The sequence below is a fragment of the Homalodisca vitripennis genome, chromosome 5, assembly GCF_021130785.1.
Source record: "Homalodisca vitripennis isolate AUS2020 chromosome 5, UT_GWSS_2.1, whole genome shotgun sequence".
In the NCBI taxonomy this organism is placed as follows: Eukaryota; Metazoa; Arthropoda; class Insecta; order Hemiptera; family Cicadellidae; genus Homalodisca; species Homalodisca vitripennis.
The window spans coordinates 134,414,478-134,440,894 of NC_060211.1; the positions used below are offsets into that span (position 1 = coordinate 134,414,478).

Consider the following 26,417-nt stretch of genomic DNA (forward strand, 5'->3'; position numbering starts at 1 on the left):
TTTAATTTTAATTAAATCTATTCGCACCATATATTTTAACAGCCTTTAACATTATTTCTGATCTGTTTGTGACAAAAAACAGAGTATTACTTGATATTTAGCTTCATTATGACTATTAATTTTTTCCAATAATGATTTTACTATACAACCATAATGTATAACTTTTCTTCATTGCAATGCCAGGTAATGGTTTCACTTTATTATGTTGCATTGCCTCCTTTTAGCACATTGCGGATTTATTTGTTTACTTTAAATGACCAGTGAAGATGCTCTCCAAACTGTTTTAAATTTGTCTCAGTATATATTTGAATATTTTAGTGTATTAAACTTGATAATATAATATTCTGTTAATAAAAATATCTATAAAACTCCTGAATAAAATGTAAATGCACCCATGTCAGAAAATAGTTCACAAATTAGGGAGCCAGGAAAGTATTGCTACAGTACACACTATCAGTCAATAAGTGATTTAATTGACAAAGGAATTGAGTGATGGGTTATTGGATCCTCCACTCATCCCTAGCCATCATAAATATAGTAAGTTTCTTATTATTATTTTTCACTAAACATACTTCTACATTACGCGGGCAAATAAGGAGATATTTTAATAGTGGTTTAAAACAATTCATACATATGAAATGTTCTGGACTTGAATATCAATACGTTCTAATTTAAACCAGTAACAAATAGTACAGATCAGTACTTAGGTTTACATTTTGTAAAAAAAACATTTTGGTGAAATGTTTTCGTAAATATCAAACTGTACAAAAATGTCATTACCAAAACATAAGAAAACAGATGTTTTCAAAAACTTAATATTTAACATAATAATAACATTAAAAACTAATTGGTGAAGCCAACAAACTTTCTAAAATGGATTTCTTTTAAAATAACATTCTGTACAAACATATTTATCTGAAATTTGTTTACTTCTCAAAAAATAAAATCTTAAAAGTACAAGAAATTAAGAAATAATCATAAGGATTATAGAGCTTAAAAATGTTAAATAGATGAATACATAACTATGAATATCCAAATATGAATACCATAACTATATAAAACTTGGTTTCTCATTTTAAACATTTCTAAAAAGTAAAATGTTTTTTTAAAAGCATTTAAGCCGTGCTTTTAGTTGTTTTTTGCTGATGCCCAATTGATGCCCTCTATAACTTTTAAACAGTGCATCAAGACAGGCTGCATTGTGAAGATGGTGTTTATCACATTTACTGGGGTTATTGAAACTTTACTAATATGATCCATCCCATTACATACTTCAAATCTGCTTGGATTATAGGTCATCTCCTGTTTTAGAATAAGTGCTCTCATATATATTTATATGAATCAGAATGAGTTCTGGAGATAGGATTTCCTGTGTTGCACATCATCTTTCTCATAGATGATTGAAGGTATGCTGCCACAAAATAACACCATCCTCATGATGACTTTTGTGGGTCAAAATATCTAATCAGTGATGGCACACCAAGTATAATGATGCACTTTTATGTGTGAAGCTAGTTAATTATAACTAAAGGAAACATGTGTGTATGTGGCAGGACAGTCTCCAACTACCTACTTTGGCGGTTTGTGAGACACAGAGTCAACAATCTGGATGACAGGTTCCAAGAGGCCAAGCAGAAGTTCTACTACATTTTGTTTGGCCGAGAACAATCTCCTCCCCGTTGGAAGAACTGTGTGGCACAGGTTAACAGCAACCTGGGTATGGCTGTCGGTGCCATGTTTGTCCGCAAGTACTTTGACGAGAACAGCAAGAATGATGTAAGTTATTTACTGAACTTATATGATATCATTAGCTTTATTGGTTATAAAACAATATAATTATCTAAGTTATTGTAAGTTTATTATAATTTAAACATCTTATACTCTTTGATAATTTTTATGACTCGATACTCAATTAAAATTAAAACACTTGAGGTACTTTAATTTTAAGAATTGTTACCGGTATTCTAAAGGATCAGATTTTCAAATCTTATAAAAATAGTGGATTTTGTTACTAGAACCTAATTATCATTTTTCGTTGTGTAACAAGCAAGGTGAAAACATTAGAGACAGAAATTAAATTAATCATTACAATTATGTCAATAATCATTACATAATCAATAATTAATTACAATACATGAAATCTTTTAGGTACAAGTTGTGAAGGATACTTTCCATTGCATTCTATTAGAAAATAAAACATTACAGTGGGATGTATGTCAAATAAGTCATAAGCAATGTTCTTTGTTAGTATAAACAGCTTTTAATTTGGTTACATATATTAGCTGATTAGATAACAGGAATTCTTATTATAGCGCACAAAGAAACATAATACAGTTGTGTTTTACCTCTGCTCTGACCAAGTACCTTTTTAGCTCTGCTTGGTCTCTAAAACTACTTCTTTTACTTTCCTCTTGGTGGTACACTAAAAAGTCAACTGAGGCTCAACGCAACATTTTTTTTATGCACTAACCTCAACTTTATCACTGTTTTAGTATGAAACAACAACCAAGATCATTCCTAGAGATACTTTTTATTGAAACATAGAAGATGATATAGTATTATAGCAAAATTTCCTTCATTGCTTGTCTTTATCTAATTCATGGAAAACAATAATTGTACTTAAAAAAATACCCACCGTTGTTGATGAATTTGAGCTTCCATTAAGGCTACTTTTTGTAAGCTTTGCTCGTGTATGAGCACTTCTGGTTCAAGTGAATTATATTGTCAACGCCGATGTAGAGTTTACCTTGTTGACACTATCAAGAAAATCTGCCAAAAGTGTATGTTTATAGCCATTGTACACGTACATGTACTTAATAATAAAGTGGTCTAACATTCAAGCTATAATGCCAAACAGAAATTCATTTGAAAGACAAATATCCATAAAAACTTAGCGCCTTCACATAGTGTGTGGTAATTATACACAACTATCTCGTAATTGTAGTTTACAATGTGCAGGCGCTTTGATAACTTATATATTTTGCAGTGCCTCCTGGTGGTGAGTTACATCAATGGGCATAGCATATAAACCTTCTACATGGAAAAATACATATACGTACAAATTTTCATCATGATCGGTCCAATAGTTCACGATTCCATAAAGGACAAACATACAAACATTCATTTTTATATATATAGATTATGTTTACTTATTCAAACATATTAATGGCAATAAAGAAATTTGTTGATGTATTTTGCAGACGTTAATCATGACAAAGGAAATCCAGATGTCATTTCAAGAAATTCTGAACATGACCACCTGGATAGATAAGGACACCAAGTTTCTGGCCTCGGAGAAAGTGGATGAGATGATGCTGAGGATTGGATACCCTGACTATATTCTGGATACTGAACAACTCACCAATAGGTACAGAGATGTAAGTTGTCTAGGTTAGTTGGCCCTCATATCTGATATTCTTATCCAACTATGACCACTTTGTTTCTTATTGGGTATTACAGTTATCCTCATATCAGTACTACCAAAGAACATTTTTATATTTCGAAAACAGAATGCTTTAGGCAGGAGATTTTGACTAGATTTTACTGTAGACCGTGACAAAAATAATATTGATTTAAAATTTTACACATTTACAGCCATACGATATAAAACAAAATTAGGAAAATAAATAACTGCTGCAATGTTAACTGATTCCATCCAAATATAATAAGAATGTTGCTTTATAGGTACAGTGGATAAAATCATTGTGAGCCAAATTCTGTTATAATTTCTTAAAGGGTATATTCGTGACAACATTTTGTTTCTTATATAATCCAATAAAGAGAAAAAGGTATGCTTTGAATTTTTATAACAAAAAAATGTTCTCCTGCTGTAAGATATTTTACACATAATTAGGGTTCAAGTTAATAACAGGCTGTTGATCAATAATTTTAGAAACATGTTTTGTATTTTAGTAACACAGTGACAAAATGAAGCGTTTTATATTCTCTTTCCATTTGCAACAACATATGAGTGATAATTTATATGTTTCATAATGGCTACCAATTAAACTTTCAATAAAGCGTAAACAACCGTATTAAATATCATTATTTAAAATGACAAGTAACTAATTAAATGAAATATCCTTTAATTTATTGTTCGTGGAACACTAGTTGATAAAAATATTTAACATCCCAATTAATGTCAGCATAGAAAAAAATCAACAATAAATATTCTACTCATCTGGCTCAAACCCTAATTATCATTCTCAAATTATACAATGAATAATGCAAAATGTTGCAGTTAGCAGAGAAAAGGCTATTTAAATTACTGATTATTAGTAATTCAGTGCTACAGTTATTGGTTGTTAGAAGCAGTATTCTGTTTAAATTCAAATGACAAATTTATACCAAACATTGGAGTTTTTGTTCCAACTTCCCAGCATAAAAGTGGCATTTGGACTCATTTATTGGATAAACACCCATGAAAAATATTTCTATAAGTTGTTAGTTATGGAAAAATCCATTCCTCGTTACTTAAGAAGGAAGTAAAATTGAAGGTTTACTCTCAATCTTCCTGATACAGCCACTCACCTGTGGTGATAAGAGGCATATAAATGAGCCAAGAGAAAAGTGATGTTTCTGTTGTTTTATTTTTATAATTTTTGAGACTGAATATCTTCTTTAAGCTATTGTGTGGTAATGCAGTAATTAGATACTTAAATACATACAGTTTACAGTGTTAGTAACTTTATTTCCTTTGAGGAAAACAGTAGTTTCTTTACCTTTACTGCATTTTTGTTGCAAGTTAACTGGAAATCATTATATAATTAATTTTTTTTAGTATAGTACTTTTATATAATTGTTTGTTTGCAATTTTTTGAATGTAAAAGGGTGAAAAAAGGTTTTGGAAACGAGTTCAGAATGAGAAAGTAGCCCCTAAATCGTTGCAACACCACATTAATATACAAAGTTCAGTTCCAGCATAGTGAATCCAAAATGGTGCCAGAAGTGTGAACTGTTTGAAAGTAAGTACTTGTTACCCAGGATGTGTGTGTTACTCAGTATCAGTATCTGAAGAAAAATTTGCTACAATATATGATTATGTTAAAGAGTTGTGATTTACTGTATGAACAAACATGTATTCACATATTCAGACAACTTTTCCAATAGTTGTTGGGAAACTTTCATACTAGAACACTGAGAGGTCTGTTATTGACTGCCATTGTATGAGTGATAAATGTTGCTGACTTTCAAACTGAAACTTATAAATCTCCTTAGGAATAAATCTGCCTGTACATTCAAAATCACACAATCAGGCATTCATTATTTTTATATGCCTATGGAATCAAACTGTAGATGTACTATATTCAAATCTTTGCACAGCACTTTTTTTAAAGAAAGTAAAACTCTACAAAAAGCTAGCAGAATAGCTTATTATGTAATATTTTAGACAACACTAGTACAACACTGGAGTAGTGCTCAGGAAAGGGTCTTCGATAATTAACCATCAGGAAGGGCTAGCTGAGCAAAAATGTGCAGTACGAATCATAACTAGTTTAAATCCTCAAGACTTTTGTAGAACTTTAGAAACTTGGGTAGACTTGTCTATTGGCATCACTGAGGTAACACAACAGGTCTTAAAAGAAAATGTTTTGATGAACAATGGTGTCCATAAACGATAAACAAGACGATTTTGATGACTTTAATTTACCAATTCACAGAACAGCTATATTTGGAAAGAAGTTGTCTTATGCGGGTGCCAGTTTTTACAACATAACTAAAGAACTCAAGAACCTTGGCCCTCAGGAATATGATCAAGTGGTTAGTGGAGTAATATGTGTATGAAGAATAACATCATTATCAAAAACTAATACAGGTTTCTATGAATGTTTTAATTTTACTTATAAATACTGTATTGACGCTATCTCTGTTGTTAATGAATATGAGAATAAAGAATTGTGTCGTCTTCCATTCACAAGTGAAAATATTCCTACATTCATAATTAACTATACCAAAATATATTTTGGAATGTGAAAAATTGAGAAATGAGTTAAATAGCAAGACTAATTCGAATAATCTAAACTAAATTAAAATTGCATATGCCTAATTTATAAACATTGCTAATGCCTGAACACAGAAATTCTGTATTTTTTATAGTGTTAAGGGTGACATTTTAATTCAGTACATGTTTAAGTTTTTATTTTAAGAACCTTTTTTGGTAACATAGTATACTTTTTACTGTAATGTAAAATGAACATGAACTTGAATAAACTTTTATATTCAAAGATGATTGATACAGAATATGTGGTGTTTTATGTTTACTCCTTGTAACAAATATATACATAACCATTAAAGCTTGTTTGTATATATACACGTTACTGTTATAAAGCATTTTTGATTTGGAATTCACATAAAGTTATTTCAGATTTGATGAACTATTCTATTGATAAGTCCTTTACTTATCACTTTTTAGATTGATTTTTAAAAGGTGTTGAAGAGAGAGAGAGGAGGGAAGGTGGTAAAATAGAAGAGGTTATATCTGTTACATATTGTAATATTGGAACAAAGTTGTCTTATTTCTATCAATTTGTAAACACTTACCCCAGGATTTTCCATAGTTTGTCAAGGCCCCTATGACACAACGTTCACATTTCTGTTGTCAATGTATCTATGTATTATTTGCAGGTGGAGATCCAGCCAGAGAAGTACTTTGAGAACACGCTAAACATTCTGCAGCACCTGACACGTGTGGAACAGGCTAACCTGGGATGTAAGGTGAACAAGACCATGTGGAACACTGCTCCAGCAGTTGTCAATGCATACTATAGCCGCAACAAGAACCAGATTAGTAAGTATCCTTTCACAGTTCTCACAGTTTCTGTTTCCATTTATCTTCACAATAGGGTCTTTTAATTTTTTTCAAGAAGATGAACTGTCTAAACCCTACGCATATGTCGGTGTGTTGAAAGAATGAGTGTCTTCCAACTTCTGGATTAACTATTTCTTGGAAATAATTTGTTAATAATTAACAATTATAAAGAGTATTATTTCACACTACAAGATATACAGTTTGACTCTGGACCCAAAACAGTGGCATACCCAGTATTAAAGATTGATAGGGCCTGAAAACTTCATACTTATCAGTTTATTGGGACTATTAAGACAAAAACTTTATTAATCATTTACAAATACAAAATATCAGCCATTATAAGTGAAGAAGATTAAAATGTTCATGTCCGATAGATCTGCAGAAATCTGTACAAATCTACATTCTTGTACATGTCTACTTTAATATAGCTTAGAAATGTAAACAGAATGATGATGATTAACAAAATTTGTTTAATATGTCTGACCTTTTTTTTTAAGTTGGAGATTTTTTATTATCGATTTTTGTTGTATGATCAGAATTCATTAAAGACTTCCAGTAAAGGCCACTCTAGAAGCAGGATTCCACATTTGAAGTTTGATTAAAATTATTTTACTTGGAGGGCTGTTTTTGCTGTCACTATCTCACTAATGTTTTATTCTTATGTTACACAGAGTCACGCTAAGCTTGCTTCTAAGAGAGTCAGAGAACAGTTAATGTAAATTGTTGGTGATTGTAGTCACACACTATACGCAAATATTAAGAGTTATCTTCACAACAATAGTATGAGAATGTTCATAGTATATTTGAGGCAGCTTATGTTTTCTGTATTGAAAACAGTGTTAAGAAACATACTAAGGAAAGTATGATGTAAGAGGGCCAATATTTGTTTCTTTTTTGTAAATTGAGTCGGTTAAGCTTTTCATTAACATTCAAGCTCAAATGAAATCATGGTAAACAATAAATCTTGAGTAGAACATAATTTTTTTATTATTTTCTTCCAATAAGGTAATTAAGTAGCCATTTGAAGATGAAATCATCTGTATGTAACAAAACAGAAAAATACAAAATGGAATGTAATATAATTATGATTTGCAGGAGTATTTAATGGCAAAATAATTGAAAAATATACATGTAATCATTTCCAAAAGTAGAGGAATTATCAAATTTTGTAAATACTCATAGCTATAATATTAAAACTTTAATTCCTAAAATATAAAAATACTTAAATAATAATTTTAAACATGATGAAATAGAAACTAGAAAGTCCTAACAAACAATATAACAGAACTAAATAAACTATTATAACATTAGAGACAGGTACATAATACAGTCTAGTATTCTGAGGAGAGGAACACAGGTGTTTGTGACATGTTACAAGCAGAATTCAACTTCATCACAATAAAGGGCAAAGGTAGCTTTCTTCATTAGACGTTGCTTTGGTTGAATTAAACTCAATTTGAATGTAACAACTTTTTATTGAGGTTAAAATTATTAGGACATCACATTTCCTTTCTTATATTCAATACAGCACAATTTGTAATAAGTTATTTATGAAACCCTTGTGTTTCATAAACCAATTTTATACAATTAAAAATGGACTTTAAGAAAAATAAATTTTAATTTGCTAATTTAAAATTATTTGTCTTGTCTATCACAACATTATAATTAAATATATCAGCAAATATCGAATTTGTAATAAAAAATTGAAAACAATATAGAAAAAGCAATTCAGTTCGCTAAACATTCAGCCCACATCTAATGACTTACACTCACATACCCTGGACTGTTTTATTTTTACAATGTTCCTTCAGCTATGGTTTTAACTGCAGATGGAACTAAACCTATTCAGTTATTGTTGGTAAGAGTTTATTTTTAGTAGGTAATCATTAAATGATTAATTGTTAAGTTACAATTGTATGCAGAGAACTGTACGTTAAAAATTTCTTCTTTCTTCTGTAACATCCACAAATTAAAAGTTTTCAGATATATATTTGGACAAAGACACTTTCAAAATTAAAATATTGGAAGATAACATGAACTTCTTTTAGAATTTTCAAGTGCAATCTGAATATTCCAGGACTGTCCAACGGGTAACATCTAAGTAAATACAATATAAGAGAGTTTATTAATACTTTAGCATGTTACATACATTGCATTCGACATTATCATGTTGTTTATATGCATATGTTATTTATACATATTTTAATTTCAATAAACATTGAATCACAAAAAGTACTTGCTCCGCCGAGAGTCGAACCCGGATCTCTCACTTGCCGGGTGAATGTGCTACCATTACACCACAGAGCGCTTACTTTTTCCGATTCAGTTATTTTGTATTTGGCTGTATCTGTCACATATGCGTTTAAAGCAAACTAACATATGATGGGAAGACCAAACACCTGTCAAACGACTTTTATTTACGTTAAATTGTATAAATGGCAATAGCCTTATTTAATTTCAATGTTTATTGAAATTAAATAAGGCTATTGCCATTTATACAATTATACATATTTTAGTAATACTTTCATTAGTACACAATATGTAAAAAGCACAACATAATTATCATATTTTTACTACATTATATGACACTTTTCCAATATTTAAAAATGGTTTATAGACCGCCAGTTAAGATCAACTTCTACAAATGTTTTGTCTCTTAGATTTTGTCATGAAACAGGTAGATTATGACAAAATACAACTTTACACCTGAATATATGTGGTATCTCTTACTTTTAGTTAATCTATACCATGGTAGTTTTAATTTGTTACTATTTCTAGTACCATGGTTATGTGAAATATTTCTTAAAAAGTATTTACAAAAATGTTTACATGCAATGAATACATAATAATTTACAATACTGTTGTTTTTTGTTTTTATGAAGAGAAGTCTATAATGTCTTAGAACTAGATAATATTCACTCTGCTTCTGTCTGCATAATTGAAATTTTCTCTATTCCCATACCATTACTCTATACAACTAAACCATAATTTTCAATACTTTGAAAAGATAAGTATTTTTACATTGGTCAGCATAAACAGAAAAACTTTAAAACTAAAAACAATTTAAGTGGAAAGGAAGCAGGTTTTGGAGGAGTTCTATTACCTTAAGTACTGTGAAAAGCACACCACACCAATATGGAATGCATTTGAATAAATTTTAATCTTAATAAATTATATACACTTAATTACAAGTACAAAATCTTAGTTTTTCAAAAAGTAGGATTGCTTTTATAAATATATATTTTTTCATTTTAGGGCTTTTTGGGAGATTCTATCCCCCTCTTAGTTACACTCTTCCCCTCTTAGTAGTATTAGCTTCAACTTAGCACTGTACCTCTGTAAAATACCCAGCCTTAATTGTAAGACATGTTGATATTTTAACACTTTTATGGTGTAAGAACCACTCAATTGATGAACTCCATTCACCTTACAAGGATTAATATCATACATGATGTCACCTATTTAGCAGATATTGGGTTTACAGTGTTCCACATTACTGAAAAAATTCCATCATCATTCATCCAGCATTGGAATAATCGCAGCCATCATTTAGTTTAATGCAAATAACATGTATTCTTTGTCTCTTGAGTAACGTAAGTGACAGAGTCCGACGTAAGGCAACTGGTCAGCACTACACATTTAAATAGCACTTTCTTTTTCTTATCATATTTTGTAGGAAGTCAGTTTATTTAGACATCAATGAACATGGGACAATCAATAGGATGGCTTTACTTAATTGAAATAAAGTACCTGCTGATTATATATTCTTGACTAAGTGTATATAATTAGTTCTCTTTAGAAATGCTATTTATTGGTAAAAAACTGATACCTAGAAAAAGATGTTTTTTTTTCAAAATACAGGTAAAATTTTATGTGTATAATTTAGTGAACAGGGGGGGGGGCTAAATGTACGGGATGATTGTATGTTTTTCACCAAAGTAATTGTTTTTGTATATACAAAAATATATTTGTGAACTTTGTAATTGACCTAAAAATTGAAATTACCGTTAATTCAATCAAAAGTTTTGAAAGTGCCATCCTGTAGAGCCATCAAGCTAAGGATTTATTTAGTACCAGGTGCAAGAATACAGCACATTTGTGTTGTTTGTACTTAGATAATATCTAGTGATAATAAAGTCATGTTTAATATTCAGGTTTAGAAGAAATCAATTTAATTGAATAACCTTACTTTTAATTTATGTAAAATTTTCATCAGGATGCTATAAAAGATATTTTTTCTAACAAAATCTGTCTCATTTAATTAGCAAAATGTTAATGAATGTTAACTGCATCCCATAATTTAGGAGGTTGTAGAGGTAAAACACAATAAAACAGCTAACTAAACTAGGCAGTTGGTTCTTACCCTGAAATAGTAATGGTCAAAGTCATGATAAAGCACTAACAATACTTAGACTTTTGATGAATCATGCCTTTTTCAAATACACTGCAATATTGAGAAATAAAATACTGGTGCTTTAATAGGGCTTTTAGAGAGAAAACTGGGGAGTTGAAAACCTGAAAGTATTACACAAAACTAATAATTGAGTTCTATTATATTCCCAGTTTTGAATGTGTAATGCAGTACTCAATGTCAAAGACAAGAACCTCGTGTTCTGACAACTTTTAATGAGATTTTTAATTACAATTATTGCCACTTCTGTTAATCTTTCAAAGTAAAACTTGTTTGTATGGCTCTGATATAATTTGATTCCTCTTAACAGCTGCATTTTCATTCAACATCACGTTTTATTATCAGATTGTGCAAAAATACTGAAGAGTTAAGTTTTTTATACAACTCAAATGCATATGTTAATTATTGTTTTTAAGTATTTAAAAATGCATATATGGCTGATCAATTAACATTTTCTCTGGATTATATCTGTATTCAACTATTGGTAATTAGATTAAATGCTGATGTAGGTTTTCATTTAGTAGTGTCTGTGTCCTGGAAACATCTGGGTAAAGCCCTTCCTCCACACTCGATGGTTTCAGTTTTTACTGTCTCTCATAATTCTGTATATAATTTATATTCAAAATATCTTTAGTCATCTTCCACGCAGTTTTGTTCCAAGCAATAAATAATTCTTTGTTGAAAGTTAAGTTTTGACAACGGATGATATGAAGGAAAACAACATTTACCATTGTAAAGTGTCACAGTAACAGATATACATTTCAAAGTGTGGTCTTTACCCCCTTCTTTGTCAACATTTTAAAACAAAAAACAAGTAAAAAAGATTTTTGCGTTTCTGTATTTGTAAAAATAACAATGAAAAATGTCTGCAACACTTTTATTCCTTCAAATAGTAATGTTAATCTATTTCACAAAGTTTAAAAACGAAAAAACCTACTTAACTAAATTAAAAATTGTATCTATTTATTATCGTTCACGTACAGTAAACAATGTAATTCTCATAGAGATTAGATCTGGTAAACTATTAAAATTTTTAAGTATTTTTCAAAATTTAACTGTCAGATATCTATGAAAAGCTCTGCTCCTTATGCACCGATCCGCTTAAAATTTATTTTAATGGCTTGTGACCTCAAGGAATGCTATGTCTGTCTATTAATAAAATAGTATGTACCAGTCATAATGAAAAGCTTTTGTTGGATGTAGATTATCTAAGTATATAGATAATTTCTAAATTAGTTTTAAATTTAATTTGGGTAAAATATTACAAGAAATAGGCATGTAAATTATGTTTCCAAAAATTTCAACAGCAATTTCCTTTTGGCCTCTTAATTTCACATCCTCAACTCTGTCATTTGACATATACTTGTAAATCCACTCCTTGGTATGGAAGAGTAAGTTAAAGATGAAGGCTAGTTGCACCCTAATGAAGTTCATCCTAACTGGAATGTAGAAGTAAAAAAATAAGCTTAAGCAAAAAGTATAACATTTTATCTTAGCTTTATCTAGCTGATGTCATGACTGCATAAGCTTTCTGGTTCACACTGTTTCAAAACATTGTTAACACAATTCAATTCTTGAAATATTTCAAAATCATTATGGAGTACCATATTTAGTACAAAATGTTAAATCAACATAAAATAACAAGGCAACAATAAGATAACATTGCTGCACAAGATTAACAACATAACATTTGCTTACCAGATAGTAAAACCTAGATGAAAATTAAAGTATATTCAGATTGATATATTTTAAATTGCTTTTGGTTCCAGTGGTTCCTGCGGGTATCCTGCAGCCACCATTTTACCACCGCTACTTCCCTCGCAGCCTTAACTATGGTGGTATCGGAGTGGTGATCGGCCACGAGATCACACATGGCTTCGACGACAAAGGTCGTTTGTTCGACAAGAACGGGAACTTGCACCGCTGGTGGAAAGATGAGGCAATCAACAACTTCCATGAGCGGGCTAGGTGTCTAATAGGTAACTAGTCTGCATCGAAATTATTTTAATAATTTACAAGAAGCGTTAGTAAAATCCTGAAGATCCTCAGTGAGAGAAATATTCTATATTTTCTTCATTTCGCCTTCCTTTGATACAGAAAAAACTAATTTCTATTCAGGTAGTAGTTTTATACATTGAAAAAGTGAATAAATTACTTAGATAATTTATTACTAACTATAGGAATTACATGAAAGCACTGACATGCTTTAGGGTTGCGGAAGGGTTCAGTGGTAAACAAGTGGGTATTATTGTTCATGTTAAAATTACATCCTGAGTACAATATTAATACTTTTTATTTCATATTACACCAACTCAGAGTTTAACACGATAAGATACTTATGTAAAAATATTACAATACTTTCTTAAGGTATGGTGGTTATTGAGTTGGGCATTGTATCTGTGTGACAGGAATGAGAAATGTTAATAAGGACTTTTTATATGCTTGCAAGAGATTACCTTATAAACTCAATTTCTCATGACAGAAAGTATTATTGGTTTTATATCTGGTTATCTATATTAGTTTTGTTAGAATAGAATACAGAATGATTCAGCATAAAAACAGAATATTAGTTTTGATACTATCAGTGGTAAGTATGCCCTAATTATATTTATTTAATTCAGTATTTAAAATTTTACACAGCTTTTAATTTATATTAAAAAACTGTGTCCTTCTTTATTTATTAAGAAATACTTTATTTATTCAGGAGTTATGACATGTTAAAGTCTGTCCATTACACATTACTAGATCATAACTGTTACACATACAAAAACATTTCAAAACAAATTTAACACTTGTATTCCTGAGAAAGAGACAGTTCAATTAATTATGTCTCACATGACCCCTTTTATTTGGAAAATCTATCCAAATTTAAGATTGCGGTTTTCAAGATGCCACACGCTGTCAACATTACTTGTAAAATTTGCACCTCATCTACAGGCACCCCATACAGAACTCTATTCAGATTCCTTACACTGTTCAGCCTTTTAGATGTGTATCCAGACTTTCGCTTTACCCTGTAGATTATCGTGTTCTGGCTAACTTTATAAATCAATACATTGTTAGTTTTATTTCATAAGGAATATTTTATAAATATGTTACACAACACAGCTCTAAATAAGATATGAAAATATTTTTCAGCCCGATTCTTAAGCGTATTATCGAGCTGACTATTACTTTTTTATTTTTTCACTGTATATAGTTTAATAGAATTTGACATTATTTTTCAAAATTCAGAGTAAAAGATTGTTGTTGTTCCAGAACAGTACAGCAAGTACACTGTACAGGAAGTTGGGCTGCAAATAGATGGAATCAACACTCAAGGGGAGAATATTGCAGACAACGGAGGCATTAAGGAAGCATTCAGGGTATGTTTGTTCTTATAATATTGCGTCATACTGAATATGTAACAGGACATTGTAAAAGACAAATAGATTAAAAAGTATTATACATGCAACAAATTTAAACATTTGTGATACTTCTTTTTAAAATATATACTTTAATAAACTAAAATTTCTCCCTTATGTTGCTAAAAATATGTATACATTTAACATAGTATATTATTGTTTCCTCAGTACTGAAATGTTTAAATTTGATTTTTATGCTTTTAATTAATTTTTATAAAACTATGTTTAGATGTGGATTTAATGTAAAAATATTTTTACCACTTATGCATAATGGTTGATTTAAAAATAATAAATTTTAAAATGATTATCTCAATTTATTGGACTTTAAATTTTGATAATGTGTACAAATCTTAATTTCGAATGACATATTGTTAAATTAATTGTATTTACATGTCGATTCTCTTCAAAATCAGGTCATCAGAGGCTATAAATAGAACATCACACTATTATAGATAGTTTTGGTTTTAGTAAATTTATGGTTAAGATTAACAGTTTTTGAAATAAATAAAATTTAAAATTATATGCTAATTTTATTAATTTGGTCTTTTGAATACAATTTAAAATGTTTGCTTGACTTAATTTTTACTCATTGAAGCGGCTGGACGGAGAGACCCAAAACTAGATTTTATTATCCACTGAAAGCGTATGATCAGTTTTTACACTATTACTATACTTTTTTCCTGTAAAGAATAAAAAGAAAAATACAACAGAAGCACTATTTTACAAGTATAGAACAGAGAGTAAATGTTAAATAAATACTTAAGATGTCACCAAACAATAAACAATGATGTAGAGGAATCTGACTTACACAAACTTGTAACACAGGTTAAAATAATTTAAACGCAACACATTATAATACTAAACTAAAATATTTTTTATTAAGTTATATAATGATTTAGCTATGAAAATAACATTTTTTGAGTATAGTTATGAGAGGTATAACAATGTAAAAATGTAAAACTAGCAAATCCTGCCCCTACTTAATAAAGACACACGTTTTGTTACATTTTTATCTTTTGAAAACGTCACAATTTATTTTCATAGCAAATAATGTCTACTAGTGGTTCAAAGTCTTTCAAAATATTTGGTGTAATTGATAATTATTGATTGGGCGCATATATATTCTTTCCAATAGTATCATTCAGAATACAAGATTTATTTAAACTTATACCACAAAGTTAAAGAGCTTTAATTTTTAAATTTAAATTTACTCAAAAACAAACTTTATCTGATATAGACACTACTGAAAGTTTACAATGTGAGTAGAACATTTAAAGTGGTTAGGCAACTGAGACAAATGGTCTTAAAGTATTTCATATTTAGAACGCAATGCGGCAACATCACTACCCTCATATTTGGCAAGCTAGGGTAGCTTGGCAACGAGACTACCTCATTCAATAATGTTTGTTCTTGGAAATGGTGTATTGTGGCTACAAAATACAACAAATCAAATTTATTCATTTTGCATTCAACTTGATGATATGATAAAAAGACTACAATTTATTAAAAAAATGGAGGAAAACCATTAAACAGAATTTTTGTTGTACTAATTGAGAAAATAACTAATTTTTTTAAAGAACAAATTATTTTATCAAGCATTGCATTATTTAAACATTCTTAAAAACTGTTCATAATCTATACTTATTTTGATGTCTAGATTAGACCCCATGTTATTAGACGCACTCTAGCAATTTCAAAAAATGAGATGTATTTCGTTAAATTTAATATTAAAAGAAAAATATAAAAAGAAAAGTAATGTTAATACAGACATATACATTATATTATGTATTATTGAGGAATAAGTTCTTATATAATATGTGTATACCTCATTGACATTATCAGTTTATAGCCTATAGGCATTCAGTAATGTAAGGTCGGTTGTTCAGGCTTACAAACACTGGTTGAACAAGCATGGTTGCGAGGAGGAAACGTTGCCTGGTCTTAACGCCACTGGCATGCAGCTGTTCTTCCTCAACTTCGCTCAAGTGTGGTGCGGCAACACACGGCCAGAGGCCACCCGCAACAAGCTCAAGACCGCGGTACATTCCCCGGGCAAGTTCAGGTATATCATCTATGGAATAGGAAAATATTAAAATAATGTTTAATAGCTATGAAACTATACTTGAAACTTAATATAAATGCAAAACTCACCACTTACCATTGGAATTGACAGAATTACACTTGAGGAGCAAGAAAGATGTCATTTCTGTCTGTCTTTTCACATGGTATCTCAAAAACAGACTAACATACAAACTTGAAATTTTGCATTTAACTTTGTTTCTGTATATGTGATGGAGCATGTCATTCCATGGGATTTGGCTGTGTTGTAAACATATTGTTCTTGTAGGTGGAACTGTGATGGGAGTAGGAAAATTTCAGAATAAATAAAAAATGAACTGAGTACAATCATTAAAAATTCTAACATGTGACTTAGTAATACATGTAGTCTAATGAATTGAATGAGCAAAAGAACTGGTGTTTTCTATGCGACCTCATGGAAGCCTGTTACACAACATGGTGTTTCTTGCTCCTACATTTTTACCTGAAATAATGACAATTATCTATGATAATGAAGCAGCAGAAACACAATTAAGTATTTTACAATTTGTACTGTTACAGAGTCATCGGTACACTGACCAACAGTGAAGACTTCTCTAGAGTGTTCAGGTGTCCTCTTGGTTCTCCTATGAATCCACGGAAAAAATGTTCAGTATGGTGAGGAGAAAGACGCTCCTCCTCTGAGCCCTACCGTACGCTTAACTGCATCGAGATCCTGCTTTCTGCTGCAATTCCAAATTAGTCCGATGTACGAACTAGACGGGTTGACTTTTATACTTTTATAAATAATTCCTTTTTGTAGTTTTGTACTTATGTAGTATAATTTTACATGCTTGTGCTTGTGATTAAAGCTTAAGCGATATTGTAAATTTGTATTCAAACAATAAACTGACTTTGTATCTCTTATAGAGCAACACATGTGATAAATTGTATATTTAATGTACTAGTAAATGTTTCCTGGTAAAACACAAATTGTATTTCTCCTTAACAATCCTATAAGTGTTTAACACCCCTTTATAGATCAACATCTGTAAGTTGTCAATTTAAGTTCCAACAACTCTAAATGCATTTTAAATACTAATTTACTTACTACTATGGGTGTCATTAAATTTAGTTTCACGATTAACTTTATCTATATGGCACTATACATGTCAGGATTAAGACATATACTCGTATTATACAGTAAAACATGTGTTACACCTATCTAGTATGTGTGTTAGTAGTCTCTCCAGGAGAGTTCACTTCTGGCTGGTTTATATCTTCTGGTTGGACCTACACTGGGTGCACCAATACCAGCGTGTCACTTAAGTCTAGGCAACCCAGTTGATGCAGAGGAACGGCATAACACCAATTGCAAATGATGAAATATTGGGTTGCAAGGGTAGATAAATAGTCTTGTCTAATGCAGAGAAAGACTGTTTGTGTGGGTGGAGCTCTCTTAGTATTAAGGGCTGTTGCTAGTCTAGACACGAGAGAGTGCTGTCTCCTGACCAATTTGACTGGAAGAGAATGGAAATAACCTTTTCATGTTCTAAGGGGTGGCAAATTGATGTGCATTGAAGTCTGGAGAACGCTTTGTGCACCCTGGAAGTGTACTGTGAGGCTTACCAGTTTACAATTTCAATAGTTCTACAAACCACTGAAAATATGCGATCAGGTTCTCTTGGGAAAATTCACCACCCTTGTTCAGAGTATCAAATATGGCGCTATTCCTTGCTATTACAGGGCAGTCAAGGTGCAGCTTTCAATAGTTTCCTCCTGTTCATTAATCTGCAGAGCAGATCCTTTAAAAATTACTAATTCTACTAAAACTACTAAGATGCTTTCTTAGATGCCCACGTTCTGTAATCAAACCCACAACCTGAGAAGACAACAATCTACTTAAGGGGATAAGATCAGATCCCACCCTGGGCAAAGGTGACTGCAGAACCAGGCACATCATAATTAGGGCCAGATATAATCTCCACCTTCTTGCATGTTCAGTGTGAACCCACTTTGAGAAAGCCTTATAGGATTCACAGAATTAAACCCCAAGAACTCCACAGAATGGTTGATAGCCTCTTCTTCCTCCAAGGTTACATTACTGCTCGGCTGGCCGTATGAGGAGGTGCAAGCAATGCAGCATAGGGTAAAGCAGGACACGGCAGAAATCTGTGGCAGCTTTGTTACTTCAGTAATGCATAAGCTGACTGCAAGGCGCAGACCTGAGACTACGTGAGCATGCTACAGTTTGTGATAAGCTAACCGATTTTCACTTTTCAAACCACACAGTTTCACTCATGGTTTGAAGAAGAGTGAACATGAAGAAGAGATCAGATTGCAGATCTCGAAACGTAATGTTACTGATTTCTTGTTTCACTGAACAATGGCAAATGTCCGGAAAACTTCTGTTTCCTTCACAATCCTTCCATCGTCAAAAATAACCTTCAAACAAAGTATAGTAAGATGACTTTAAATGATTCAATTTGGGCCATGCTTGCAAACTTTGCATCATTGTATCTGCTTGTCAGAATATATTCACCAACAGTTTTTTGACTTCGTTCCTTAATATATATTCACTTAACCACACACTTTGGTATGGAGTACAACATTACAAGATCTTCCATATGAGAATCGGAAGAAAAATAAACATTGTCCATCATGACAACTTTCACTCAACTGTCCTGTTTTAAGTTGTAGCATCTCAGCACATGCTGTCATAATTTCCCTGCCCTACCTGCCCTTCGCTGCTTCACCTGTGTCCCAGTATATAGTGCCCTCTATGGGATATCAACAGGAGTCGATCCCTAACTTTATTCTAACCCATTCTGAATAACCTGTCATTCCAAAACAGAACAAAGTTCCTTTTAGAACTAATTGCAATGATTTCCTCATAGTCTTGCCTTAAGTTGTGTGAAAAATGTGTGTTGGTAAACAAGTTCTGTGTAATACAATGAAATTGAAGTTAAACCTCCAATGTTTCAGTGGCTATCTATAATTTGGTAGCTTGTGTATGGGGTCTTGTCTGCATTAATATGCACTTATACACAATATAAATAAGTACCGTTAGTATGAATGATTTTTATGGTACATTTTTGAAATTTTAATACAGTGTTGTTCATGTTATGACAGACATATTTTAAAATATTTTGACATTCCATGAAAAGTTTATATTTTTGGAGATGAGGTGCAAATAAAAATGTATTATTAATGTGTATAATAATATTATATATTTAATTTATTTATGAGCATGAATTTACATTTGTTTCTCTTAAATTGTCACAAAATTTAAATAAAAATAAAATAAGTAAAGCAAGCAAGATTTATACACTTGAAGTAAAAAAGTTCTAAAAACTGTATTTAGTAATCCTTTGTAAATATGTTTTTACGCATGGATAAATAAACCTGGTGCTGAAAAAAGGTTTTAACTTGTCAAATATTTAGAATTTTTTGAGTTTGTAAGAATCAAATTAAATACAATTTGGCCTTAATATTTTTGGATATCAGGTATTTAAAAATGCATGTTTTAACATTGTTTTTGTAATAAAATGCTGACTCACTTTTAACATTTCTAATCTCAAATGAAAGGCATTAAATTATTTATGGACCTATAAATTCTCATATTTAAAGGATATATGTCACAGGTTCATGATCTTTTTTACTAAAATATAAATATTATATTATAATGTACCGATGGTCTACAAAAATGTAATCTAGCATTTATTTTTTAATATGTCCTGGTTTGAATATACATTTTCATTCCTGAAAGTAAAAGAACAAACAGTGAATAATTGTGATTACTGTCTGATAAAGTTTTAAATCAAAGTTTGAAGCACCATTGAAAGTGAGAAACAACCTCCCATTGCAAAATGTAGCATTATATAACATTTTGTGTACTATTCCTATTAATTATTACCCTATATTAAGAATCATTGCAAGGGGAAAATACTTCAGTCATTAAAATTGAATCTGAGTTATTTTTAAAACAAGTACAATAACTTGTAAACAGTGAGTAGAATTGTTGAAGATGGAGCTTGTATTAGATACTATTAACTTAATTACAATTAAAACACACAAACCAATACTTCAAACTTTTATTTTGTGAGGCTTTTCGATAACAAGGCTATCCTCGTGAGACATCACAAAAGTAAATACTAAAAGTAAATTTGATTTTAATAATAGTTAAACATATGTGATTTTAATATTAATTTGTCCTGTGTGTAAATAAAATTAAATATCGTATGTAAATACGAATCATATCACATCAAACAAACATAACAAATTTATTAAATCAAGAAGATAGACCAATACAAAATTCAATATTACTTTCACAAAGGTTACAAAAATAAAATTCGAAATTTATATAGTATTGTTCTAGTAATGATTTAATTTAATTTAACACTACACCACAGAGGAAAATTAATATTAAAATCACACATTTAACTATTATTAAAATCAAATTTACTTTTTGTATTTACTTTTGTGATGTGTCTGACAAAGATAGCCTTGCTATCGAAAGGCCTCACAAAATAAAAGTTTGAAGTGTTGGTTTGTGTGTTTTAAATGTAATTAAGTAAGTAGAATAATTGGATAATTTTTAACCAAAAGTACAACCATCTTTAAAGAAATATATTAAACACTAAATTGCAGTGCTGTGGTATACAATCAACGATCTTCCAGTGATTTTAGGACTACTCTCTATTACTACAGTTTTTCATGAATCAAACCATTTTCATGTTTTCACTGAACACAAAAAAATGTTTCAATAAAACAAAAACAAGTTAAATGTCATTGGTTAAATATTTTATATAACATATTACACAAAATTTTGCAGTTGTTCAGTTTTCAAATTAAAAACATACACAAAATTGCCTAATTTATGAATGTGGATTATGATATGGCTTTGTCAATTAAGAATTATTACATAATTATTTACAAAATAATGTTTCTTGGGTAGCAAAATTTAATTTTAATTTTTACTCAATTAGGTCCTTTCTTTAGTGTAATGTAGAGTTATAATAAAAGTATAACCAGACCAATAAAATAAAAATAACTTCTTTTAATATTTGCATCTTTTATCATTCACTGCATTGTTAATGTTTATAAAAATTTAGTCTCATTCATTTTCATGTTATTGCTTGTAAAACAATATTTTAGTTTGTGTGAGTTGTATTTCAGTAGATACAATAACATGCGGATATTGGAACACACTACTATTATTGTTTCACTTTCGTCTCAGTTTTATGTGAACTTTCAAAGGACGGTTACGATTAAATATAGAAACAGAACTCAAGGAGCCAATTGTGAGAAAAGAATTACTACTGTGAATTCAGTGTAGTATCTCTCTTATTTCATGTTGATAATGATATCAAATCTTAGATAGGTTATCACCCTGTTAATCAGGTCAAACACTGGGTAGAACTTGAAAACTCAAGAACTATATGAAAATTAAAATGTATATGTTAAAAATTTTACTTAATTAAATAAACATATTTTACTATTGCAATTGCAATCAGTGTGTGATCTTAATATGTAAACAAATAAAAAAGAAAACATGAGATAAGGTCATTGAGCAACAAAGTGATTACTTCTGCTATGATAACAAAGCAGTTCTACTTGACAGCTTTCTTGATCATTTGTTGCCGATACAAGTTGTTGACAGCATGGTGGCTTTATTCAGAAGGTAAGCTTTGTTACTGCGTTTCACATTCGCTTATTGCACATTTCCAGTTCACTTTAATAACTAGGGACTTTATAACGATGACCTCATTTTAGCTCAAATCATTGCAGAAATCTACTTCAGATTTAATATGAAGTTCTATCTACTTCTGAAGTTAAAATGTACTTTAGATAAACATTAAGGATTTTATTACACCTTTGATGTTGTTTTTCAACTGATCGTATAGTATTGCTTCCGAGTTTCTACTTGTTGACACCTAAACATTGATTAAGTTTCCCTTGTAAATGGTTATTGTTATTGAAATTGAGAACAAGCACCAACATTAAATGTAGTGTCAAAACAAAACATTTCTAGAAAGTATATTGTTTGGTGAAGAGCATTGTTCAGACTCCAATAGTTGTACTTCAATAATTTTATTGTATTTCAACTGTACTGCAATGTGTGAGTGTAATCTGTTAGGGTATTTATGTTTTTTTGTAAAAATCATGATTAATATTTAAAGTTAATGATATATACTAGAAAAATGAAAAAGTGCTAGGAGATACAAATGTTTTACAAGAAAGTCTACTTACTGTATTATACCAAATTTAAACAATTCATATGACGTCTAATATGGTTCAGCTAGCTAAATTTGAATTCAATTTCTTATAACTTTTTAATTAGACTTTTGAGAGAGCTGTGGTACCTAAGCATTGGAAGGGTTGTACATGTTATAATGCTATGTTATATACAAATTTAAAGCCATTTTTGAGAGAATACTAATTTTTTACTTAGGTTAAAAAACAGGTCAAAAAGTTAAAAAATATAAACTTGGGGTATCACAGACGTGAATTACATGTCAATGTAAAATGTAGAGTAAACTTGGTTCTATGAGTTCCTTAAATCCCTTTTTGTTTTATTGGGGGATTTGAAAGTAAACTGTTATTACTTGAGGAAAAATAAAACTACTATAATCTTTTGAAATCGTGCTGTTAGAACAATTTTAACAATTTTTGTTTAATTCTTTGACAGTGGAGTATTTTAAAAAGAATCATAATATTTTCGTAATTTATTATTATTTTTTAATTATTATAAGATACAATTATCCGTAGCTATTATGTTTAATGATGTCAAATTCTTTACATAGTGTTTTGAAAACGTGCTGTAACTTTCAAAAGCTGTTTACAGAAGATCAAAATAGAAAATAAATATACATTGTCCCAATTTTAACAATTACTCTTTGTTTAAATATAATAGTTGTTCTGATGTGTACATATACAAATGTACTTTTCTAACATTGGCATTATATATTTATTAAAATAAAGGAATATTGGGGATGCATAAATATTTCTTTCAAATGAAGCAAACTTTTTATTTCCAAGTGAGCTACTACAGTTTCACGGTCTTTACTGTCACTCTACAGCTTCTATTGATCAGTTGCTTCCATTCCAGGGGGTGGGCCTTGGCCACCTCCCAAGAGACTAGAATTTTACTGACATTTGCATTAGCTTGATTTTATTACTGTACTCTAACGCTTTACTTAACTATGATAAGAAATTATATGATATCATATCTTAAAAGAAATATAATGTAACAGATCACATTTAGTTCAGTACAGGTGATAAAAGTTTTCAGTTATATCTGTAATGATTTTAAAAGGAAGGAATTCTGACATAGCACAATTTTATGCACACATCACACTTTCTTATCATCTGATACTATGTGAGTGAATTGAAGTTTGTAAGGAAAATAAACATATAAATTATATGCACACCTTAATTATAATTATTTTAGCACACCATTATGGGAAGGGTAAATAATTCATTTATGATGTTTCTGGCAGTGTTAGGTAGGGTTTCTCCCAAAATTTTTGTTAATTAATTTAGTACACTTCTGATTTTTCTAGTTGTATGTATAACTGCACAGTCCATCAGTATACTGTTGATTCTCAATTTTACTTGTTATATGAACTTGTTTTTGACTATTTCTCATACATTTTTTAGATCATCAGCCAGAAATGGTCTCAAACTAAAATTAGGCAAGTGCAGTGCCCTTCATCTGGCTCTATACAATCTTAGGGTGTGGGTGTCGTGCTCTGTGATGAAACGTTAACTTTATGTGACTCTTGGTACCATGTTGGACAGTAGGCTCTTGTTTGCGGATCATGTCACCTATGGTATCTTGTAAGCCATTGGTAGATTGAAAGGTCTGCATAGGTTTTAAAACTTATTGCCAGCTTCTATCAAGTTCAAATTTATATAATCTTCAGTTCTGTCAGTATTTCATTACTATAAGTCTGCTTATAGAAAGAGTATTTACAAAGAAGACAGAGATTTCAAAAAGTTTATAAAGCTCCCAGTTGTTTTGTGTTTTTTCTGTCTTCATATCTTGAAGTACTGTAGTGTCAACTAACTGTATAATTCATAAGGCCTTAGCACAAGGAAACCTCAGTACCTCAGAGATTGATTAGAAGCGATCAGTTCTCCCAGCGTGACACCCATCATGACCAAGAGCTTCACTTCCACAAACTGAGACTGGAGGTTAGCAGGAGAAGTTTAATGTATGTTGGGCCATAAGATGGTTTAATGATCTTCCTAATAGGCCCAAGAGATTATTTTTCATAGATTTAGAAATAATTTTATATTTAGTTTTAGTATTAATGTATATGTATATAATGAAATGCATAACATGTCAGTAATGTTCAGAGCATAACTTGCATTTAATTTTGTTATTAATAATAAATAATTAATAAATAAATAAGAATTTTCATTCACAGGATAAGTTTTCAAATATTCTGTAGGATTTTTGTGTAGCACAGCTTGTAAATGTGTTTAAAGTGGAGCACATGTTGCATACTAAACATCTGGGTTTGGGGCAAGGATGTGATCTGACTGTTGTTTCCTTATTCATTGCGCTTATTGAGACACATTAGAGGGAGTTTTTCTTGATGGAGCCAGTGTGCTTGGAACTAGAGCATCCATTAAGCCCCTAAACAGAAAAATTACTAAACAGTTACATGATTATTTTTATAAAACCTTAATAATTAAATTCATTTCCAAAAAAATTATTATTAAAATATTAGTAAAATTTTGTACAATGTTATCCTAACTGTAGTTTTTAGTCTTTATATTATATGTAGAATTTTTATAAACTAAAAATGAATGTTACAAAATTATGAATTATTTTCCAGCTTTTATTTTTAACATTTAATAGAGCTGAACAAAATAAATAAATTAGCATACTAAAATAACATAATATTACTATTTTAATTACGTTATTACAAACCTAACAGAGTTATAAAATTAACATCAAACAAACCCTTTTTTATTATTATAAATAATTACATCTATGGCATAATTATTATGCTGCTTAAAAATTTATCTATTTTAGAAACAATCAGTTGATACCTATTGAAATAAGATTAATTTTAGAAACAATTACAAAAAGGGAATAATTGCATCCGTACTTTTCTATCACTCATATTATTCTACTATTATTATGACAAAACTAAAATTCCACCACAAAGTACACTATTAAAGGACATAGTTACCAACTTCCTATGGATCGGAAAAGAGTAGCCTACTATATTATGCACGATAAAAAATTTTTCTGCTACTGGAATAGATTAAATTAGATTATAAAATAATTCCAGTCACCAGTTCTAAAAACCCAACAGGGATCACTTCTGGCTGGTTTATACCTACCAGTTGAACCCACCACTGGGCACAGCAAAAACCAATGTGCCACTTCAATCTGGGCAACCTTATGGATGTCCAGTAGCGGCACATCACTAACCGCAAATGTCGAGATTCTGGGGTTCATGGGCAATTCGATAGGTCTAGTCTAATGTGGAAGAGGACTGTTGGAGTTGGTGGGGTTTGTTCCCTTACCTCAGAGGCTCTTGTTAACCTCAACAAGGGTATGCCACCCCCTGCCTACTTTGACTCGAGAGGCTGGTTCAGAGCTGGCCTCCCCTTCTTCCGGGATGACTTTGAGATGTAGTGCCCTAATTCTTCCTCATGGATCTCGATAGGAGGCAGCCCCTACTCCCTAACCTTACCCATCCTGAATATGCTATCACTCTGGAAGCAGCGCAAA

At 30.6% G+C, this 26,417-nt stretch overlaps 1 protein-coding gene across 3 annotated transcripts in view; it reads left to right on the forward strand.

Annotated features, from left to right (window-relative positions):
• LOC124362908 (neprilysin-4-like) overlaps window positions 1-17,653 on the forward strand; it is a 57,025-nt gene extending 39,372 nt beyond the window's left edge. For all 3 annotated transcript variants that reach the window (XM_046817796.1, XM_046817794.1, XM_046817795.1), the window contains exons 12-18: window positions 1,554-1,776; window positions 3,201-3,377; window positions 6,625-6,787; window positions 12,989-13,198; window positions 14,478-14,584; window positions 16,510-16,685; window positions 17,243-17,653. In XM_046817796.1, coding sequence (XP_046673752.1) covers window positions 1,554-1,776; window positions 3,201-3,377; window positions 6,625-6,787; window positions 12,989-13,198; window positions 14,478-14,584; window positions 16,510-16,685; window positions 17,243-17,342 — 1,156 coding nt within the window. In that variant the 3' untranslated portion in view covers window positions 17,343-17,653. The remainder of the gene's footprint in view (window positions 1-1,553; window positions 1,777-3,200; window positions 3,378-6,624; window positions 6,788-12,988; window positions 13,199-14,477; window positions 14,585-16,509; window positions 16,686-17,242) is intronic.
• Window positions 17,654-26,417: the final 8,764 nt, after the last annotated feature.